General features: G+C 34.0%; 1 protein-coding gene across 3 annotated transcripts in view; it reads left to right on the forward strand.

Moving 5' to 3' along the window:
- Positions 1 to 210: 210 nt before the first annotated feature.
- Positions 211 to 19,039, forward strand: part of LOC136760507 (T-cell differentiation antigen CD6) — a 28,635-nt gene continuing 9,806 nt past the window's right edge. For all 3 annotated transcript variants that reach the window (XM_066715943.1, XM_066715944.1, XM_066715945.1), the window contains exons 1-2: positions 211 to 362; positions 14,058 to 14,126. In XM_066715943.1, coding sequence (XP_066572040.1) covers positions 311 to 362; positions 14,058 to 14,126 — 121 coding nt within the window. In that variant the 5' untranslated portion in view covers positions 211 to 310. The remainder of the gene's footprint in view (positions 363 to 14,057; positions 14,127 to 19,039) is intronic.

The raw sequence follows: 19,039 nt of genomic DNA on the forward strand, positions 1-19,039 counted from the left end.
TGTGTGATTTGATTGAATTAAATTTGTATCAAAGTTACATTAACCAGCTAAAGGGGAATACCAGAAAGGGAAGAAGAATAATGATAAATAGAGTTAATATGAAGTAATGTGTTCTGCAAATAAAGGTTTCAAGTTTCAAGTCACCCGTGAGCAAACGTAAATAAAGCAGGAAACCACATTTTGCAGACACACAAACACAAAGGAAATTAAAGACTGTCAGTTAGCTTTTTCTTGATAAGAGACAACATCACAAAAGTGCTCCCCCCCCACCCTAAATAACAAAGGTATCTGTTGTCTGTTTAGACATGAGATGGAACTGCTGAAGTTCGTAATTTTACTTCATGCTCTGGGTCTTGCTGAAGGTAACACATTTTTTTTCTTTTGCTTTAAATGTTTTACTTGTGTGTTGGCTGTTATTGTGTATGTGTTCTGTAGCTCATGCTCGGGTATATTAGTGAAAGACGCAGTGGGCTGTTCCTTTCTGGATATCTGTCCACTGTGTTCTTACTTTACACTCTATGCAATATAAAAAGGGTTTAAATATGAAATATTGTTTGCGTACAATACTTATATTGTTATAAATATGGTATAAGTTCTCTATAGCTGATTTGAATAAAAGGAGACATTTTAGAAATAAAACTTGAATGTGGGAACAAACAATGCTTTTCCTTTAAGGTAATGATTTTTAAAATGTATTTATTTTTAAGAAAAATGCCCAAAAGTGGTTACAATTCTAGTAAATAATATTTATGAATTCGTTTTTTGTTGTTTTTAGTTAAATTTATATATTAAAGGTAATATTGTCTCAATGTTCAGTCTTAAAATTACTGACAAATAGACAAATAGAGTGTATTATGGATCTTTATTTTATTTTTTTCCATTTGTGGGGGTAAGTGGTACAGATACATTATTAATATTAATGCTTAACTTTGAAACAATCAATCCCATGAAAGTATGTACTACATTAAAAGTTATATAACTGCATTTATATATAAAAGTCTGTTTGATCCACATTAGTGTCTATGTATTCAAAGTTATTATTTGGAATTAACCATTACCAAATCTTGAGATTTAATTAATTAAACTAATTCTGCATGGGCTACACTATTTCACATTAATTAGTTAAGACGTGTTAAGCTGAAGATTTTATCTGTTTATTTATCTGTGATTTAGTTTTTTATTACATAGATTAAAACCTATTGGTTTTAAGATCCCAAAAAATTTTAAATAGATTTATTGCTGTAAATTTGTGTACACTACAGAATACATAGATTACATTATGTAGGGTTGTAGTTGTAAGACAGAAAATCCATACTGCTGCATGCCACAAAATGACCAAGGAACAAACAAAAACTTGAGTAAAATTGTTCAGATGTAAACATAAAAGCTTTTTAAAGCATACATTTCTTCAAACATCAAAAATGTTTATTATAATGAAATAGCAGGATACTGTTCAGATCAGCATATGAATGAATTAATGCACTTTTGTTGATAAAGAAAAATATATGGTTTATACTATTTTTAACTTAATTCAAAACAACTTGTGGTGAGGGCTTGATAAAAAATTAAAAAGGTAAACAAATACTATCCTTTTAAGGTAGATGGCTAAAATAACTTTTGGAAGAAATAGTCAAAATTGTTTTAGGAAGAAAAGAAAAAGCAATACTAAGAAAGCAAGACTCACATGGAAAACCTGACTTTCTCTAAACTGCATGAAAAACAAGATTTACTCTTCATGCATTCTAAATCACACAATGATTGCCTTGCCACATTACAGGAAATGTCACACTATCAATAGAAATATAAAAACATGATTTTATATATATATTAAGTGGAAGATGTTCTCTTGGCCCAAATGTCCTTCCAAATCGATTGCCTATGCTCATTTATTTGTTTTATTTTGTGGTTGTGGTATGCACAACAATAAGAAACAAAACAGTTAACTCAAAATGACAGTTGATATTTATGATCTTAGAAGCCTACTGAAATGAGACATAGTAAAGGATATTAAGTTTATCCTCATTATATTCCAAGATAGTGGTTTATCCAGTTTGCTTTGTTTTGTCCTTCTGTTTCAGCCTCTGTTTTTAATCAACATGATGCAAACATGGCACAACTTAAGATCCAAAATGCAGGATTATTTTTCTAAAACTACCAAACTAGTTATTTGTGAACGACAAAATAGGGATTTTAAAGGAGAACATTATTTTTCTTCCATTTGCTCACACAGTTTTGTCCTTCAGATCATTCATATTGTTTGAAAAACAAATCTACTTAAAAATATTATTATTATAGTTTGGTTTTTTTGGTGGTGGGGGTGACCAAATATATAAACCATCAAATTTAAATTCCACGTTATAATTAACTCAATCAACTCAACTCTTGTCTAGTTTGATTAGGCACTAAATATCAGAGCCTAACAAACTGGTCACACTCTAAAAGCTATAAAATAGGGACTTTTACATAGAGGTGTCAATATTTCATGATAACAGTTTTATTCATACATCGATCATGCTGCCCCTTTGTGTTTCTGTACCTGGCAGTCTAATGTTACACACTGATGATTGTTATAAATTGACCCATGAAAGGAAGATTGATTAAAGAATGTGTCTTATTTTTAAAACATTTCTTCAGACAGTTTATGGCAAGGGTCGAATTTGTGGAAGTAACAGGTACAAATGGTACAATAATATTTAATTTTATTCAGGTTGTTTTTCTTACATTTCTGTTTTCATGTTTCGGAAATATAATTACATTATAATGATGGCAGGTGAAAATAAATATATTTGGAATTAAATCACATTTCCCCCTTGAAATCATTTAAAAAATATGTTTTCATATGCCACATACACAGATCATTAAACAGCTTGGGGAATACAATATAGGCCCCTGACAATGTAAAATGTCAGCTAACTCAAACACTTGTGGAGATATTTTTTCATTCAGGGATCTGAAAGGGCAAAGTAATTGTATAGTCCTGCAGATTAGTGAGTGGGTGCTTAATATTCTGTCTATCTGTGCATATCTTTAATTAGAGCACATGAGCAAATTTGAGTAAAGACGATTATTTTATTTAGACTGAGTTTTATCTGGATTCATTCAAAATGTTGAGCTTTTGGAGGGAAGGAGCATCTTGTAAAACAAAAGTACTGGTACATCAAGGTTGTAATCTATTATTGGCAAGTAGATAAATGTTTAGATTTTTATCCTTTTTGTTTTCAAAATTAGAAAAATGAAACAACCATCCAAAAACAATTTTGGATTATACACTGTCTATAACTAAGATCGACAGGATAATTTTAGTTCATACCGACATATACATGAAACCCTACACTGATACACAGCCACTGGATTCATAGGCAAACTCTTATATAGCATAACCCTATGACTGTCAATCCTAATCCATGTTAGTCACCACCACACCACCTGAATCAGCCGATCAAAACTGTTAATATACAAATACTGCAACTACTGTACCATTAATTCCTTTTTTTATTATTATGTTTTAGTAGGTGCAGCCCTGGCTCCAGCTTTTAATAATTGGGGGGACAATGAGATTTATATTGGGGTCATAACATCTCTACTAAACTAAAATACATACATAAAGCAAGTAATAGTAAAATACATCTCTTTTGATTACACCTGTAGACCTTTCAATGTTTTCATAGGCTCAATGCAATGTATAGTGATTTTAGACCAGTTGTGTTTTGATGAGATTACTACGATTCTACGCCGTGGAAAAGATTTTTAAGGATGCTGAGATTTAATTCATGGGGTTGATCCCATGGAGTAGCAACATATAATTACAGCGTGTACCATATAATGTATAGAACGTTGCATTTTAGTGTTTGTATGACCTTGTATATCACCTTGGATAAAGGCATCAGCTAAATGTAATAATAATAACAATAATAATGTGATACATGCCTGGTAATCTAACAATTCTTACGTCCAGGATATTGTGATAGTTAAGGGAATAAATAATTACAATAAGAATAATCACATATCGGGAACAGTTGCCTGTTAGATGTTTATTATATTTTTAATGGTGTTAACGCGCATAAATTGTAGGCAATTGTGGCTGCATTAATTAATTTACAATGCTTTGTACGGAAACCTACTCATAAAGTAATTGTAGACCACAGCTACATGGGTGAATATTGGCTTGAAAATGTTCCTATTTCAGCTGTGTTATTAGTAGAATATATGTATGTTGTTGTTGTTTTTTTCAGAAATGCCCCATGTCTTGCTTTCTATTTAAAATGATATTGTCGGATTTGTTTGGACCAATAAGTATTCTAAAAAATGTAAATTGGTTTCATGTAATGTTTTCAGAAGAAAGCTGAAGATGCTACACACTTGTTTTGCTTGTATGTGTACGACATCTGCACTTAGATATCTAAAAAATAAAAATACATTTAAAAACACAATAGGCACCAGTCAATAGTGACAAAAACAGCATTTAAAAATCTAAAACACTTTATATATTTTTAAACATTAACCTTCGGTTGAATCTGGCCATTAAAAAAAAGTTAGAAATACTCTAACTTAGAAATAAAAGTGCCATTGAATTCTACATTCAAAGCAAAACCAGCTTTGCATGGCATTCTTTGGGAACCTAAAGGGTATTCTGAACTTTGTCTCATTTGTGGTCAACATGTCAGCTGACAGTAGTGATTACAGGATGTTGTATAGTAGTTTAACTGTATTACACTTTGGAGACCCTTTGTTTTAGGTGTTAACACAAAGAAACTGCTTCAATCTCAATATATGAGAACAGTAAAACTGCAGTATTTCCCTAGAACTTTCAGCATACAGTTTGATTCTTAGTGCTTATACAAAGGTACGTGATATCCAGGCATTCACTTAAATATATATATATATATCTTTTTAAATGACCGAAGTCATGAATGTTAATGGAATGGAAACTTTAGTAATCATAGAAATGTAATTTTCCTTATTTGATTGTTAAAAGATTTGCAATGGAAACTGTGTAAAGTGTTGAGGGACTATATGAACTCTAGGGACATGATAGAATGCATTTAGAATGAATCTGTGATTAAAATTGCATCTATGCAACAGAGGTATAATTTGCTTTTTCTTATGTATAATAGTCATGTTCAAAATGAGATGCATGCTGGTCACATAATAGATGCCAGTGGTGCCCTGCTACTCATTACTATTGACTAAAATGGGGTAATTACCTCGTTATTATTTTCTTAACTGGACATAAGTGGGCAAATACTACAACAGAGCGCTACACTGAGAGATTGTGACAATAGGATGATAAAAATGCAGCATCCAAATGAGTGCAAGATGGAGCAGACACATACACATTCCTATCTGAAAGCCTGACCTTGTCTTGATGTTGAGTTTTTGACACCCAGTATTGGGCTTTGTTTCTAGAATGTCCTAGTAGTTCCCTAAACAAATTCTGCTTTAAGTTTGTATTCAAATTGGAAATGGAAAGCAGGCAATACTGTACTGAATACTGAATCCAAAAGGAGTTAATTAAAGAACTATAAATTAATTATGCTACCTGTGTTTCTCAGATTTAGTTTTGAAGACCTATTCCTTTGTCTTGACTGCGGGAGGAGCTGTTTTTTCCTGTTCTCAGAATTGTTTTCTAATAAAAAAATTCTTCTCAAAATTCCTTCTCTTTAGAAAGGAGATTAAAGGGTGTTCCAGAGTGTATTTCTCCTCTAGGAATTTTCTCCTATGCACTACACATCTCAATTTTATATGATCCCAGTCCCCTACAATGAACAGTGCCAAGGAAAATTAAATGCCAGTTTGACAAGGCCTGTGCGCGATAAACTAATTTAGAATTGTCACATTGAACAGAAGGGAAGTGAAAACCTATTATGAAGACTGTATAAAGAGGTGTTTTATTTTGCTAATTAAAAAACAATCTGCAACAGACAAACTATTCTATGGACGTGTTGCCTTTTTACAAGGTTCAATAATATTATTTCAAATATTAAAAATATTTTCTGATTGTGCTGCATGGCATAATCTTGCATTTGATTATTAAAAAATACATAAGGAAATAATTGCTCTGCTTACACATGCTAGATTATTGTAGAAATAGTGCCGAAGCATTATGGTACATACGGCAAAATTTTGATTGAGTAAGAGCAGGTTGCATTGTGGTAGCGGCAAGAAACATCAGTTGGAAGACAAAATGAGCTACTGAGTCAAGGCTTTTCTTGTGAGACCAGGTTGTTATGTCAGTGGAACATAAATGTTGTCTAATTAATTGGTATACAGTGGAATCCCAAGTTATGTGGGGGATACATTCCTGAAAAACATATTTGGATTTGAAACTCAAAACATTGTCTATGGAAAAAAGGGGAAAATCGACCTGTGACTAAGATTTGATAACCTTATTTCTTAGTAAATATTATTAAAGTTTTGACGAAACACTTGATTTTATTAATTTGTTAATAATTACATTTTGGGGGGCCAGAGTAATAATACCACATACCGCGTAAGCAGGGTTTCACGTAAATTGAAACATTGGTCATATTATATGATGTGCGTATACATTAACTCGAAACTGTGTAACTGGGGGGTCACGACTGTATTGTTAATTTCCGGTAATGATAAATAACTATCAATTAAAAAAACTTCTTAAAAAAAAAAACGTATCTGAAAATAAATATCAGCTGTTACAAATCTAACACAGTTTGTTACACAAGAAAATGCAAGAAAGAAAATGCAATATTTACTTACAGGAATTGTTTGTTTTTATACCATCATAAATCATTTTAACAGATCTCATACTTCTGGTGCACTATAATCATTTTTATACATGTATGTATAATGCATGTTAAATTACACACAATTATTATGACCCTAATGTACAAAGAGAAAAATACAGTAAAATGCGTTTACCAGTTTGAAATAATTTGATGATATATTCAGTAAAAGTTGCTGATGTATTCCATATTTTGGAGTGAAACAGGATGCTTTTTCTAGAACGCATGATTGTTACAATTCTGCCAGTGTACAATAAATCCATAACTACAAAATTACACAGATATTTTAACAGACAACATCTCGGTGGCATTACATACATTCTACTGTCTATCTGCCATTACTGACATGTAAAAAGAACACTGCGAGTGTCCAAAGATTTCTGGATTGGATTGGATACATAAGGTACACTAGAGTCCCTTTCAAAGAAGAATCATTGACCACATACTCACAATAAATAGAATCACATGAGATTTTGCCATTTAATTAACATTTTTTTTATACATAAGGCATACATAAGGAGACTTGGATTGTTTTCTTTGTAAGGATTTGTTTGTAGTAACACATTATATTGATGCATGCTATAATTTTGCAAAATCTATTTAAAATACCTTGCTTATCTCATCAGTTCCTGTGTCTCTTTCATTGAACAAGTGTTGCAATCTTGTATTTGTTTCTTCGTAAGGCTTCACATGAACGTAGTCGGAAAAAGAAAAGCTCTACAAAGCTTTTTTTGAAGAAATAAAACATTATTACAATGCTAATAATGTGCAAATGAAATATTGCATAACATGTATTTGTTTTAATCACTGAAAAGATTATTTTTTTCCATTTCTTAACATGGAAAGATCTAATGATTAATATCTATGTCTTACTGCATTTTCTATATTCATGAATTTCTTTATAAAAACACACTGAGAATAATTTAAGGAATGATTGCATTTAAACCAGCTTAAATTGTGATATGCCAGGTTCATTACAACTCATAGCTGTATTAATTGTTAATATCATTTTTCCAAAAGTGTTCTACATTATCACAACAGCTCCCCCATATGTCTCACTGAATGTTGATTGAGTTGTATATTCTCTAGCAACCAGTCATCCATCCATGCATCCATCCATACATACATCCATCCATCTATCCATTCATCCATGTAAGAACCACTTCAACCAATAAATGGCTTTGAACACAGTTTTGCGCAGTTATTGGATGATTGCTTCATGCAAACATTGCACAAAAACTGGTGTATTTAGTCTAATTAAGGCTTTCATGCAATTCAAATTTGATTGCTCTACGCGCTTGTTTAACGTCAGCCTGGAAAAATGTTTCCAATTACAGAGTTATTACCATATGTTAATAAGCCACACACGGCATTAAAGGAACAGGTGGATGAATATGTAGTTTTGCACGATAGTCATTTACGCCACGCAAACTCCTCTGCGCGGTGTGCAAACCCTACGAATATCTAGCCCTACATTACCACAGTCCTCAGAGACTGAATGTGTTATTGGCATCATTAGTTAAGCTGTTAGCCACTGACAGAAGCCTGGGCCTGTACATCTATAAACACTGAATATTGGATACTGAATTTTAAATCCTTCTCTTAATGATAAAATGGAGGTGTAGTTCAAATCTTACTAGGCCAATAAGTGGTCTAGTGGAGGGTATTAAATACATGTCAACCCCACTGCTAATTGTAAATCCCCAACCTAATTATTGATAGCCGCTTTCCATTGGGTAGATTCAAGACATCTTTGACAAAAGGAGAAAATATGTAATTAAGAAATGCATTACGGGTGCTGGTGGGTTGAAAGCTTTGATTTAATTGTGGCCTATAACGTAAACTCTACTGAATAATTTCTAATATTTGAGCTAATTATATTCATTAGTTTAGTGAAACTCCTTTACTGATGTATTAAAATATAATGAATATAAAGACCCAATGTATTTTGGCTGAATGCATGCCTAGTCAGATTCATCTTATTATACATTCAGCACTTAACAAATAATATTATATCATATTTAAATTGGAACACTGACCATTCAGCTAGGTAACATTATATATAGAAATTATAAAAAAATACAGTCTATGTCCAATAAGAAAATCAAAGTTAAAATAGTTAAAAATCAATAGTTCTTACTTACACATCCCTGTCTACCAAAACCAGGAATGATTTGTAATTTCAGGTGTCTGTAGATATATTTTTATTGAAATGTTCAAACCTCTTGCTACATAACATAACAGGTTTTAAATCGAGTTATCTGAAATAGCGTTTTGACACCTTGTCGGTTTTAATTGGTACATTGAACATATGCCCATACAGTGGACTGTTTAATGACTTGTTTCCAGTTTTCACTGCCAATTAAACCAGCTTATGTATAACATTGCAAATGATCTTACAGCTTTGAAATGTGTTGGGTTATTTGTCATGCTTTTAAGACTGCTTCTGATCCCAATGCTTATTAGCGGTGTACACTCTAGTACAATCCTACTTTGATAATCATGTTTTAAAGGTTTTTTAAGCAACATTTTAAATAATTCATACAGACTAGCACCATAATGTGGACATTAATATAATCTTTTTTGTTTAATATTCATGTTTCTTGATAACTTATGTCAGATCAATTAATTGATTTCCAGTTATATTCTTAAAATAACTTTGATGTACAAAAGCAATGAAAGGAAAGCACATGTTAAAAATGAAGAATAGGATGTGTTATCTTCATGAAGCCATAATTGTGATGACAGGATCTGAAATGCCATGTGCTGTCCTTCATCTTCATGCATATATATTGCAAAACCTTTTGCATATTGTAACACGGAGTTAACAGTCCAAGTGTTCAGTTCTGTAGGCTTTCATGAGAAGTGATAATCTTGATAATTGTCATAATTATGCTAAAATACTAAAATACATAAAGGGATGTGTTGTAATGGCTCTGGCAGTTACACCATGTTACTTTCAGGACACATACCTACAACTGAGTTACAAGAATATCTGTAGACTGGCTTTCTTCAATTTCTCAAATATAGACCCATTTAAAACATTGTTTTCCTTTTTTTGTTTTGGGCCCCGGACGCTTAAACGGGTGTTTCCACTGGCTAAGCGTCCGGACGCGTCTGTGTTTTGTGGCTGGTTAACTATCTGCTGCCAGACGTGTCCGTAAGCGGAAATATCCATGAGGAAATATGAGGAAATAGCTCCGCTTCTGAAAGCGAGGTTGTGTGCTTGTGTAGACAGACAGGGAAGAGATCAGATACATTATGTTGGAAGATATAATCTCAAGTGCCGTGTGCAATCATGACGAAATTGCAGTTTTAATAGCAGCAGTGGAGTGAAATCCACCTACATAAACAATGACTGCTTATAGTTAATATCCAAGTGTATTAAAAACTTGGATTTCACTGGACCGGTGCAGTGCTGTGATTAGTTAAAAATAAACTGAAGGATAATAATCGGATCGTAGCAGCCGATTGTATTAATATTTTATGAACAGCTGGCCGGTGTTTAAGGCTGTGTTGTGTGAATGTGTGCAGGACAATCCGCAGAGACAGTCAGTATGAAGAGAACACAATTCAGTTAACATGTGTCCATTTACAAGTTAAATTAATGAATAAATAAATACAGCAGATCTTCCCTCTAAAACATTATGGATTGGTTTAATAAACGTGTCCATAAACGCCATGACTGAGATGTATACACTTTAGTTAAATTATAACCTGCTATATTGTAGCTGGATGATTAATCGTGAAATGTGTGTATTTTGTTTCAACTGTAACTTACCCTGGTTAAGGACGTTATTAAAAAATAATACATCAGAAAGTGTTGTTTGCAGTTACAAATCTGCAGAAAGAGCAATAAGTTAAGGGAGTCACACTGTGCCATTTAAAATACATATATAATAGCACAAATGATGATAATAATACTAAATACCAATGCATTGTTATTGTTGCACATGGAAACGTATTCATATGGGGACGTGCTTGTCTGAATATAATGTTGTCTATACACGTTTAGCTCTTCCTAATATCTCTTAACAGAAACGTGTATTTATTACGCTCCTCCCATCAGAGGGACGGACTTCACAGCGGCCTGCTTTTACAGAAACAGCTCTGGGACTCCGGCATGGCATGGCACGGACGCTTAAGCCAGTGGAACCGAGGCAAATGTGTGCAATAAAGGGTTAAACCAATTATAAAAGATAAAACTTTTTGCCAGGCAAGAACCACGAAAAACATAATGTTAATGTCTTACGTAGACAGCCATGACTTTACTGCATTAGTCTTTATCACCAATAAATTGATGTAAATCATTAAAAATAAAAAAGCACTAGTTATCTGCTTCCTTGATTTATCTGAACAATTATTACTGTACCTCGATGTAATATAAACACAAAGGAAACTATATTGATTGATTGATTCGCTTTTTGTTAAAAGCTCAGCAGTCAGCATGCTTTTCTTTAACTTTCCAATATGTCAACAAGCTTTTTTTAATCTCTCCTCACATAGATTTTTTCTGCTATTTTTATCACAAAAACGTGAAACAGAGAGAATGTTGTTCCACTAAATCCTCCCCTATTTAGCAACAATGAACCAAAAATACATGCCTTACAATCTTTTTAGCCACACATCTACATCTGTTGTGAAATTGTGCAATCCTGAATACAAGGAGGAGATTTGGCATGCAAAGGACTATATAGTCTCTTAATTGAAAATACAACATTATTCTGATTAGATAATTATAAGTCATGGACATCTCTCCCTTCTACCTTTTATCAAGCTACTCCAGTTAACTACATTTGTTTTGGTTACCACATAACTAAACTAAATGGGTAATATACTGACTCAAAAGAACTGACCTGGCTAATTTATTGGTGGCCTTTTTTGGCTGTGTACTTTTGTACTATATTGTCCATATATGATTCGAACGTAAAACATCCACAATAACAAATAAACCAAATTAAATCCATTACTTTGTTAGAATACTGATTAAATGTCAGTTTTGGGGTTGCCAAATATTGAACTGAAATTAATAAAGTCTAACAGTTCCTTATTTTCTCAACTTGGAAACCACTCAATGCACAGCATGTTTTTAAAGTCTTGTGTTGTGTCACACATAAGAACTAAGTTTGGGATCAAGCCCTTCCACTTTTCTGCGTCAAATAGTTGAAACTTCATGGCTGACAAATGCTACCCCCTTTCTAAACTCTTAGCTGTATTGTAGATTGCTGTTCAATGTTCTGCTACTCCTACAAACAAGGTGTCCATACACAGAGGATGAAACCTCTTGCTGCACTAATCTCTTTTAATTATTTAAAAATGTATTCAACAATTTTCAATGTTATAATTTCGTAATGCTTGAAATTGTAACTGGCAGAGCAGTGCATGGTGGGTTTTGATTGACACAGTAGTGTGGGCAAAAAGAGGCCAACATAATTAAGTTACACTAGAAAATAGCTTGAAATAATGGTAGGGATACAACCTCAGTTATCTTCTGATGACTATGCCATTGTACATGACATATTTACAGGGACAAACATGGTTGTTTTGTGTGTGTTTTAGTAAGATAGTTTGCAATATTATTTTATTTAAACATTGAAATGTATCAAGATAACAAAATATTTCCTTTTTCAGCTTTTTTAAGTTTGAAAGGAACCAACATTTGTTAATAAAGGATCTTTTGTGAAAAAGTAATAATTTAGACTATATATGGTTGCTTGTTGACTTCATATCTTCATTCCATGGAAGTGGATTTAAATGGGCACATAAGGACTGTGGTAATATTGACAAATATTGAGTCACCCCACTGTTGCATGGCTTCATGACTTTTCAACCAAATTTAGTTTCTATGGCCAGTTGTACAGACACTTACAAGATCTGTTTCTTTCCTTTTCTGTACTTTCCTGTGTGAACATCAATGCTGACGTTTAAAAACAAATCATCAAAGTCTGAGGGAAAGCTATTATAATATAACTTATTCTTTTAATAAGAACTAATACTTTTTGAAACACGTCTGAAAAAAGTGGTGTGGGAGAAAGAGTTATATTAAGTGCTATGACCTGTGGTGTGACTATTCCATGAAAATAAGTTACTAGTTAATGCCTGCATATCAGTTAATAGCACATTAAAAGGCAGAATCACACCAATTTCAAAAGGATCGGCAGATGTGAAAGAAATTATTATAATTTTACACCATACCATGATCTGTCTTTGTAATAATATAACAATTTTTGTAATGCAGAATATCTAGTAGAGGAAGTTCAATAAGCTATCACCAACCAAATGAGAGCAAGATAGGAAAAATTGGAATCTTTTTGTATTTAAAATATATTCTAGTCTGTAATCCATACATTTATTTTCCAGGTTGAATATATGGTGAGATTAATTTCTACTATCTCAATATTTTAAATACACAAACAGTGTTCTACAACATTGAAGGATCGTATATTTCAACAAGATATTCAACATTTTATATTGCTTTATGGGTACCATATCAGGGTGTGGTTTACAATGGGGTAAGCTGCTGATGGAGAGTGGGTGGAATCTGGCTGTGGAGAATGTGGTTTGCCACACACTATTGATGACTGGCTGCTCAGACACCTGCAAGTTTAGGTTGTCGTCTGTTTCATCTTCACAAAATCCCCTGATTGGTGTGAATAATAGTGGATGGCTTTGACAACATGCATATTGGAAGACAGGTTTGGTCTAATACCTCCTCAAGAAGCATGGAAGTTGTTCTAGTGGAGAGAGTCCAGTTCAACAACTAGTAAATATAAATTGGGACAAAAAGGGGGGATAAACAAAAAGAAGATCTTATATTGTTTTCACTCCCAAAGAAAAGTCACCAGCATCCCTTAATCATCCCATCACTGTGATGGGGAAGTACATAATTGTTAAATAGAATTGCTCTTTTCCAGAATGGAAAGTGTCTTACTCTACATCCATCCAGATCCACATTACTGCTGTCAATTAGTCAGGTTATGTATTATTTGAAATAATATTGACATATAACAATTGAAAGGAAGTTTATTTTGGTAAAGTGCTTTCCATTTAAGCAGGTGTAGTCTGCTATTTGATTTGTAAAAAAAATACATTTATATGTATTCCATCTTAGTGCACCCTAAGTGAGAAGAGAACATACTGTAAAATGTACTGCTAAACCACTCTCCTTTAGAGCAGCTCTTCACTGGAATCACCCCAAACATTGAGATGGGAACAGAAAGAAGAATGTCAAGAGTTGTAATAATAGTATTTAAAATCACTTGAGGCCTGATATATCTTTGTGTTTTTTCTTTACAGCATTTCAAAACAACTCGGACTATGATGCTCTGGACCTAAAAGCTAATGACACAGATGCTACAAACCAAAGTAAGTTGGACTGACAGAATGAAAATTAAAAAAAAATAACTGGTAAAGTGGAAAAATGTATACTGAAGAATTAATAAAGAAACGTTGGATGAACAGTAAAAAAATGTTTACTGAAGAATTAGTAAAGAGACGTTGGATGAACAGTATTGTATGGAACTATGAGTCTTGGTAAAGAATTGTGTGTCTGCAACGATTACATTTGGAAAGTCAAGACTTGGTGGTTTGGAGAGTTTTTCAGAAAAAGCTATGTCAGCAAAATAACACTTATGTATTTCCAATTTCCCCTTGGGCAATTTCAAAACATGACTGTTCTGGGGTCTATTCTTCATACGTGGTTTAACAAATCCAGGTTAAATTGACATATCCCGGCTTAAGCTAAGTGATATCCGGGATTTCGGTTCTTCGGCACTTATTTCGGATTAAATTAGCTCGTTCGTGTAAGACAGACTTTCCTTGTCGCGGATAAGTGCGCATTCCCGTTTGGGTGCGAAAGGATGCTCAGTGGTGCTGCTGCCTGTTTTAGCGCTACAGTGGGGGAAAAAAGTATTTGATCCCCTGCTGATTTTGTAAGTTTGCCCACTGACAAAGAAATGATCAGTCTATAATTTTAATGGTAGGTGTATTTTAACAGTGAGAGACAGAATAACAACAAAAAAATCCAGAAAAATGCATTTCAAAAAAGTTAAACATTGATTTGCATGTTAATGAGGGAAATCAGTATTTGACCCCTTCGACTTAGTACTTGGTGGCAAAACCCTTGTTGGCAATCACAGAGGTCTGACATTTCTTGTAGTTGGCCACCAGGTTTGCACACATCTCAGGAGGGATTTTGTCCCACTCCTCTTTGCAGATCCTCTCCAAGTCATTAAGGTTTCGAGGCTGACGTTTGGCAACTCGAACCTTCAGCTCCCTCCACAGATTTTCTATGGGATTAAGGTCTGGAGACTGGCTAGGCCACTCCAGGACCTTAATGTGCTTCTTCTTGAGCCACTCCTTTGTTGCCTTGGCTGTGTGTTTTGGGTCATTGTCATGCTGGAATACCCATCCACGACCCATTTTCAATGCCCTGGGTGAGGGAAGGAGGTTCTCACCCAAGATTTGACGGTACATGGCCCCGTCCATCGTCCCTTTGATGCGGTGCAGTTGTCCTGTCCCCTTAGCAGAAAAACACCCCCAAAGCATAATGTTTCCACCTCCATGTTTGACGGTGGGGATGGTGTTCTTGGGGTCATTCCTCCTCCTCCAAACAGGGCGAGTTGAGTTGATGCCAAAGAGCTCAATTTTGGTCTCATCTGACCACAACACTTTCACCCAGTTCTCCTCTGAATCATTCAGATGTTCATTGGCAAACTTCAGACGGGCCTGTACATGTGCTTTCTTGAGCAGGGGGACCTTGCGGGCGCTGCAGGATTTCAGTCCTTCACGGCGTAGTGTGTTACCAATTGTTTTCTTGGTGACTATGGTCCCAGCTGCCTTGAGATCATTAACAAGATCCTCCCGTGTAGTTCTGGGCTGATTCCTCACCGTTCTCATGATCATTGAAACTCCACGAGGTGAGATCTTGCATGGAGCCCCAGACCGAGGGAGACTGACAGTTATTTTGTGTTTCTTCCATTTGTGAATAATCACACCAACTGTTGTCACCTTCTCACCAAGCTGCTTGGTGATGGTCTTGTAGCCCATTCCAGCCTTGTGTAGGTCTACAATCTTGTCCCTGACATCCTTGGACAGCTCTTTGGTCTTGGCCATGGTGGAGAGTTTGGAATCTGATTGATTGATTGCTTCTGTGGACAGGTGTTTTTTATACAGGTAACGAGCTGAGATTAGGAGCACTCCCTTTAAGAGAGTGCTCCTAATCTCAGCTCGTTACCTGTATAAAAGACACCTGGGAGCCAGAAATCTTGCTGATTGATAGGGGATCAAATACTTATTTCCCTCATTAACATGCAAATCAAATTATAACTTTTTTTAAATGCGTTTTTCTGGATTTTTTTGCTGTTATTCTGTCTCTCGTTGTTAAAATACACCTACCATTAAAATTATAGACTGATCATTTCTTTGTCAGTGGGCAAACGTACAAAATCAGCAGGGGATCAAATACTTTTTTCCCTTATTGTAATGATAGTAGAGTATGAGGAGGCAAAGGATATTATATTGAATAGGCCTACAGCTAACTGCTGCATCTGCAAAAGCCAGCACAACGTTACTCACTGCTGTTTTATTTATTTCATTTTATTTGGTAATCACTCAAATAAGCTTTGCTTTGCTTAATCCAAATGAATTACCATTAGTGATGTGATTAGGTCACTGCACTCCGGTGTGGGAGATCCACGTTTGAATCTCATTGTAACTGAAATCCCTGATACAACATATTCATTATAACATTTCTTAATTAGTAAAAACATATCTTTAATTTAAATGCTTTAGTTTATTGTTTATTTTTTAAATGCATCGATGATAATGAGCCGAAAACGCGGTGGTGTCCAATATAATTTTTCATTGACTTATGCAAATATTATAGAGCTCTGTGCTGGCCAACAGTATACCGTATAGAAATATATATTCATCATTTAGCCATTTATATTATTTGCAGACTGATGGAAAATGTACTACGTTTGATCTTGATTACAGCCTATTTGAATTACAGTTCCTTAAATATGGGGTGGAGAAGGAAAATTAATTATTGGATAAGAAGCTGGCTGTGAGTGAACTGGGAAATTTAGATGTCACGTCTACATTTGAATATCAAGGGTTCAAGCATAAAGTGTTAAAAAAAATCCCTTTTGTGCAATATAAATATCCCCCTCACAATGTTTTAACTACACTTTATTCCCACAACAACACTTATCGTCAAAAAAATGAAATCAACTAAATTATGGTAATAAAGGAGGGTGGAGGGGTCCTGAATATTTGTTATAACTGAAATAACCCAAACTAGTGCATTATCTACACAGAACTTACAAAGAATAATACATACATCGATAACGTACTGTGGAGACTCTGTCTCAGTAGCGCAGGCGCAGAGAGGGTCTGTGGCTCTGTGTCAGTGCATGACTGCGGCGGGTGGCATTACTGATGTGCGGTCCTAATGAATCATCTAGAGATAAAACATCCCTTGGTGGCCTAACCTGTAATGCTTAAATACATAATCTGTATGATTTAAATAATCTTTAATCTCTATTAATTCATTATCGCCGAAAAGCTGCCCTTATTAAGATCACTCCACCCCCACTGAATCTGCTAGGAACGGCGCTGTCATTGTTGGGGGTGTGTCAGCTCTCATTTTATTGCACAGGATTTAAATGTATTCAGACTTCAAGCGAACCTGCCAGGGCGCAGGTTTAAGATGCTGGACATGTTGCTATGGTAATACAGCCGGCTGAACATTGAGCTCGCTTCGGAGACGGAAAAACCTGAGTTTAAGTTATCCTGAAACTATCCGGATAAACCGGCTATCCTACTTATCCACGTACGAAGAATGGACCTCTGATCATACAGTTTTTCAGCCAAATGAAAACTAAAACAAGACGTGGTTAAAAATGGATTTTCTTAAAATACCAGCCTTTTATGAGATTTAGTTTCTCAGTTTAAATGTGGGTGAAAATCATAACCATTAAAAAACAAATGTTGTGGTACCAAGCTTTTTTTGTGATAAATAATTGATTCTTGGAAATAAAGGCATTCAATTCAAGTGTTAACAAGGTGATTATTCCTGTTTTTAATAAAGCCATTTTTCACCAGGTTATCCAACTTTTAATTTGCTAATTTATTTAGACAATTGGAGGAATGTCCATGTAATATTTATATAAAGTTTAATATGTTAAAAAGGAAATGTAGATTGCTTCATGATGGTTCATCACAGTTTAAACAACAAATAGACAACCAACAAAAAAATAACAAATGAGCCCCATGCAGCCCAATATAGAATGAATATATCCACATGTGCCTATTCCAGACTATTCCAGAACAACAGTATATTCTTGGATAATGTATTACATATTATTTGCCAAAAACTTCAATGATTTATGAATTAGCATTTGAGTAGTCCATGTAGTCCAAATTCTATGTATCTAATGGATTCATTTACTTGAATTCAAGTGGATTTTATGGTTTTGAACCACCACAATGTTTTGAGCAAACTTTCTAAAAACAGCATTTCACCCGGTGTCCTCTTTAGCTTAAGACATTTTGACATTTACACAGGAAATGAGTAACAGGATATTGTGGTACACTGCAACACTCTGCTAGTTTGAAAACTGCAATTGCAAAAACCAAACACTACCAAAAGGAAGCTGTTGGCATTAGGGAAGAAAGGTGTAATGCCACCAACCATCATTATTCATTCCGTGATGATATTTAGCATCTTTGTATGAATACATATTTTTACCTGAAATGTATTCATAATATTATTTCTTATCAATATACTTACATACACACATGCTCAAATTTGTTTGTACTCTTACAGTTCATTGAAATAATGCTTAATTCCACCTGAAATGTGATTCTATTAAAAGCTATTGCATCATGTAAACTTGCATGACTTTGTTATGTCATAGAATAAAGCAAAGAAGCTGTGAAAAGACATTAAATATTGCTCATTCTATAAAGATATTCTAAAATGGCCTGGACACATTTGTTGGTACCCCTTAGAAAAGATAATAAATAATTTGATATATATTATATATATATATATATATATATATATAATGTACCATAACATTAAAGTAATATATTATCAATACATTATATTTGTGAATAATTCAATTACCTTTAATAATGTATTCAACAGTCCATAGATTTTATCACTCTTACATACTATGAGTTTGATATTAATACCATTTACAATGACATACAGTGCCTATAGAAAGTCTACACCAACTTTTAAAATGTTAAACCTTTGTTGCATTCAAATG

The sequence above is a fragment of the Amia ocellicauda genome, chromosome 10 (assembly GCF_036373705.1).
Source record: "Amia ocellicauda isolate fAmiCal2 chromosome 10, fAmiCal2.hap1, whole genome shotgun sequence".
Classification (NCBI taxonomy): domain Eukaryota; kingdom Metazoa; phylum Chordata; class Actinopteri; order Amiiformes; family Amiidae; genus Amia; species Amia ocellicauda.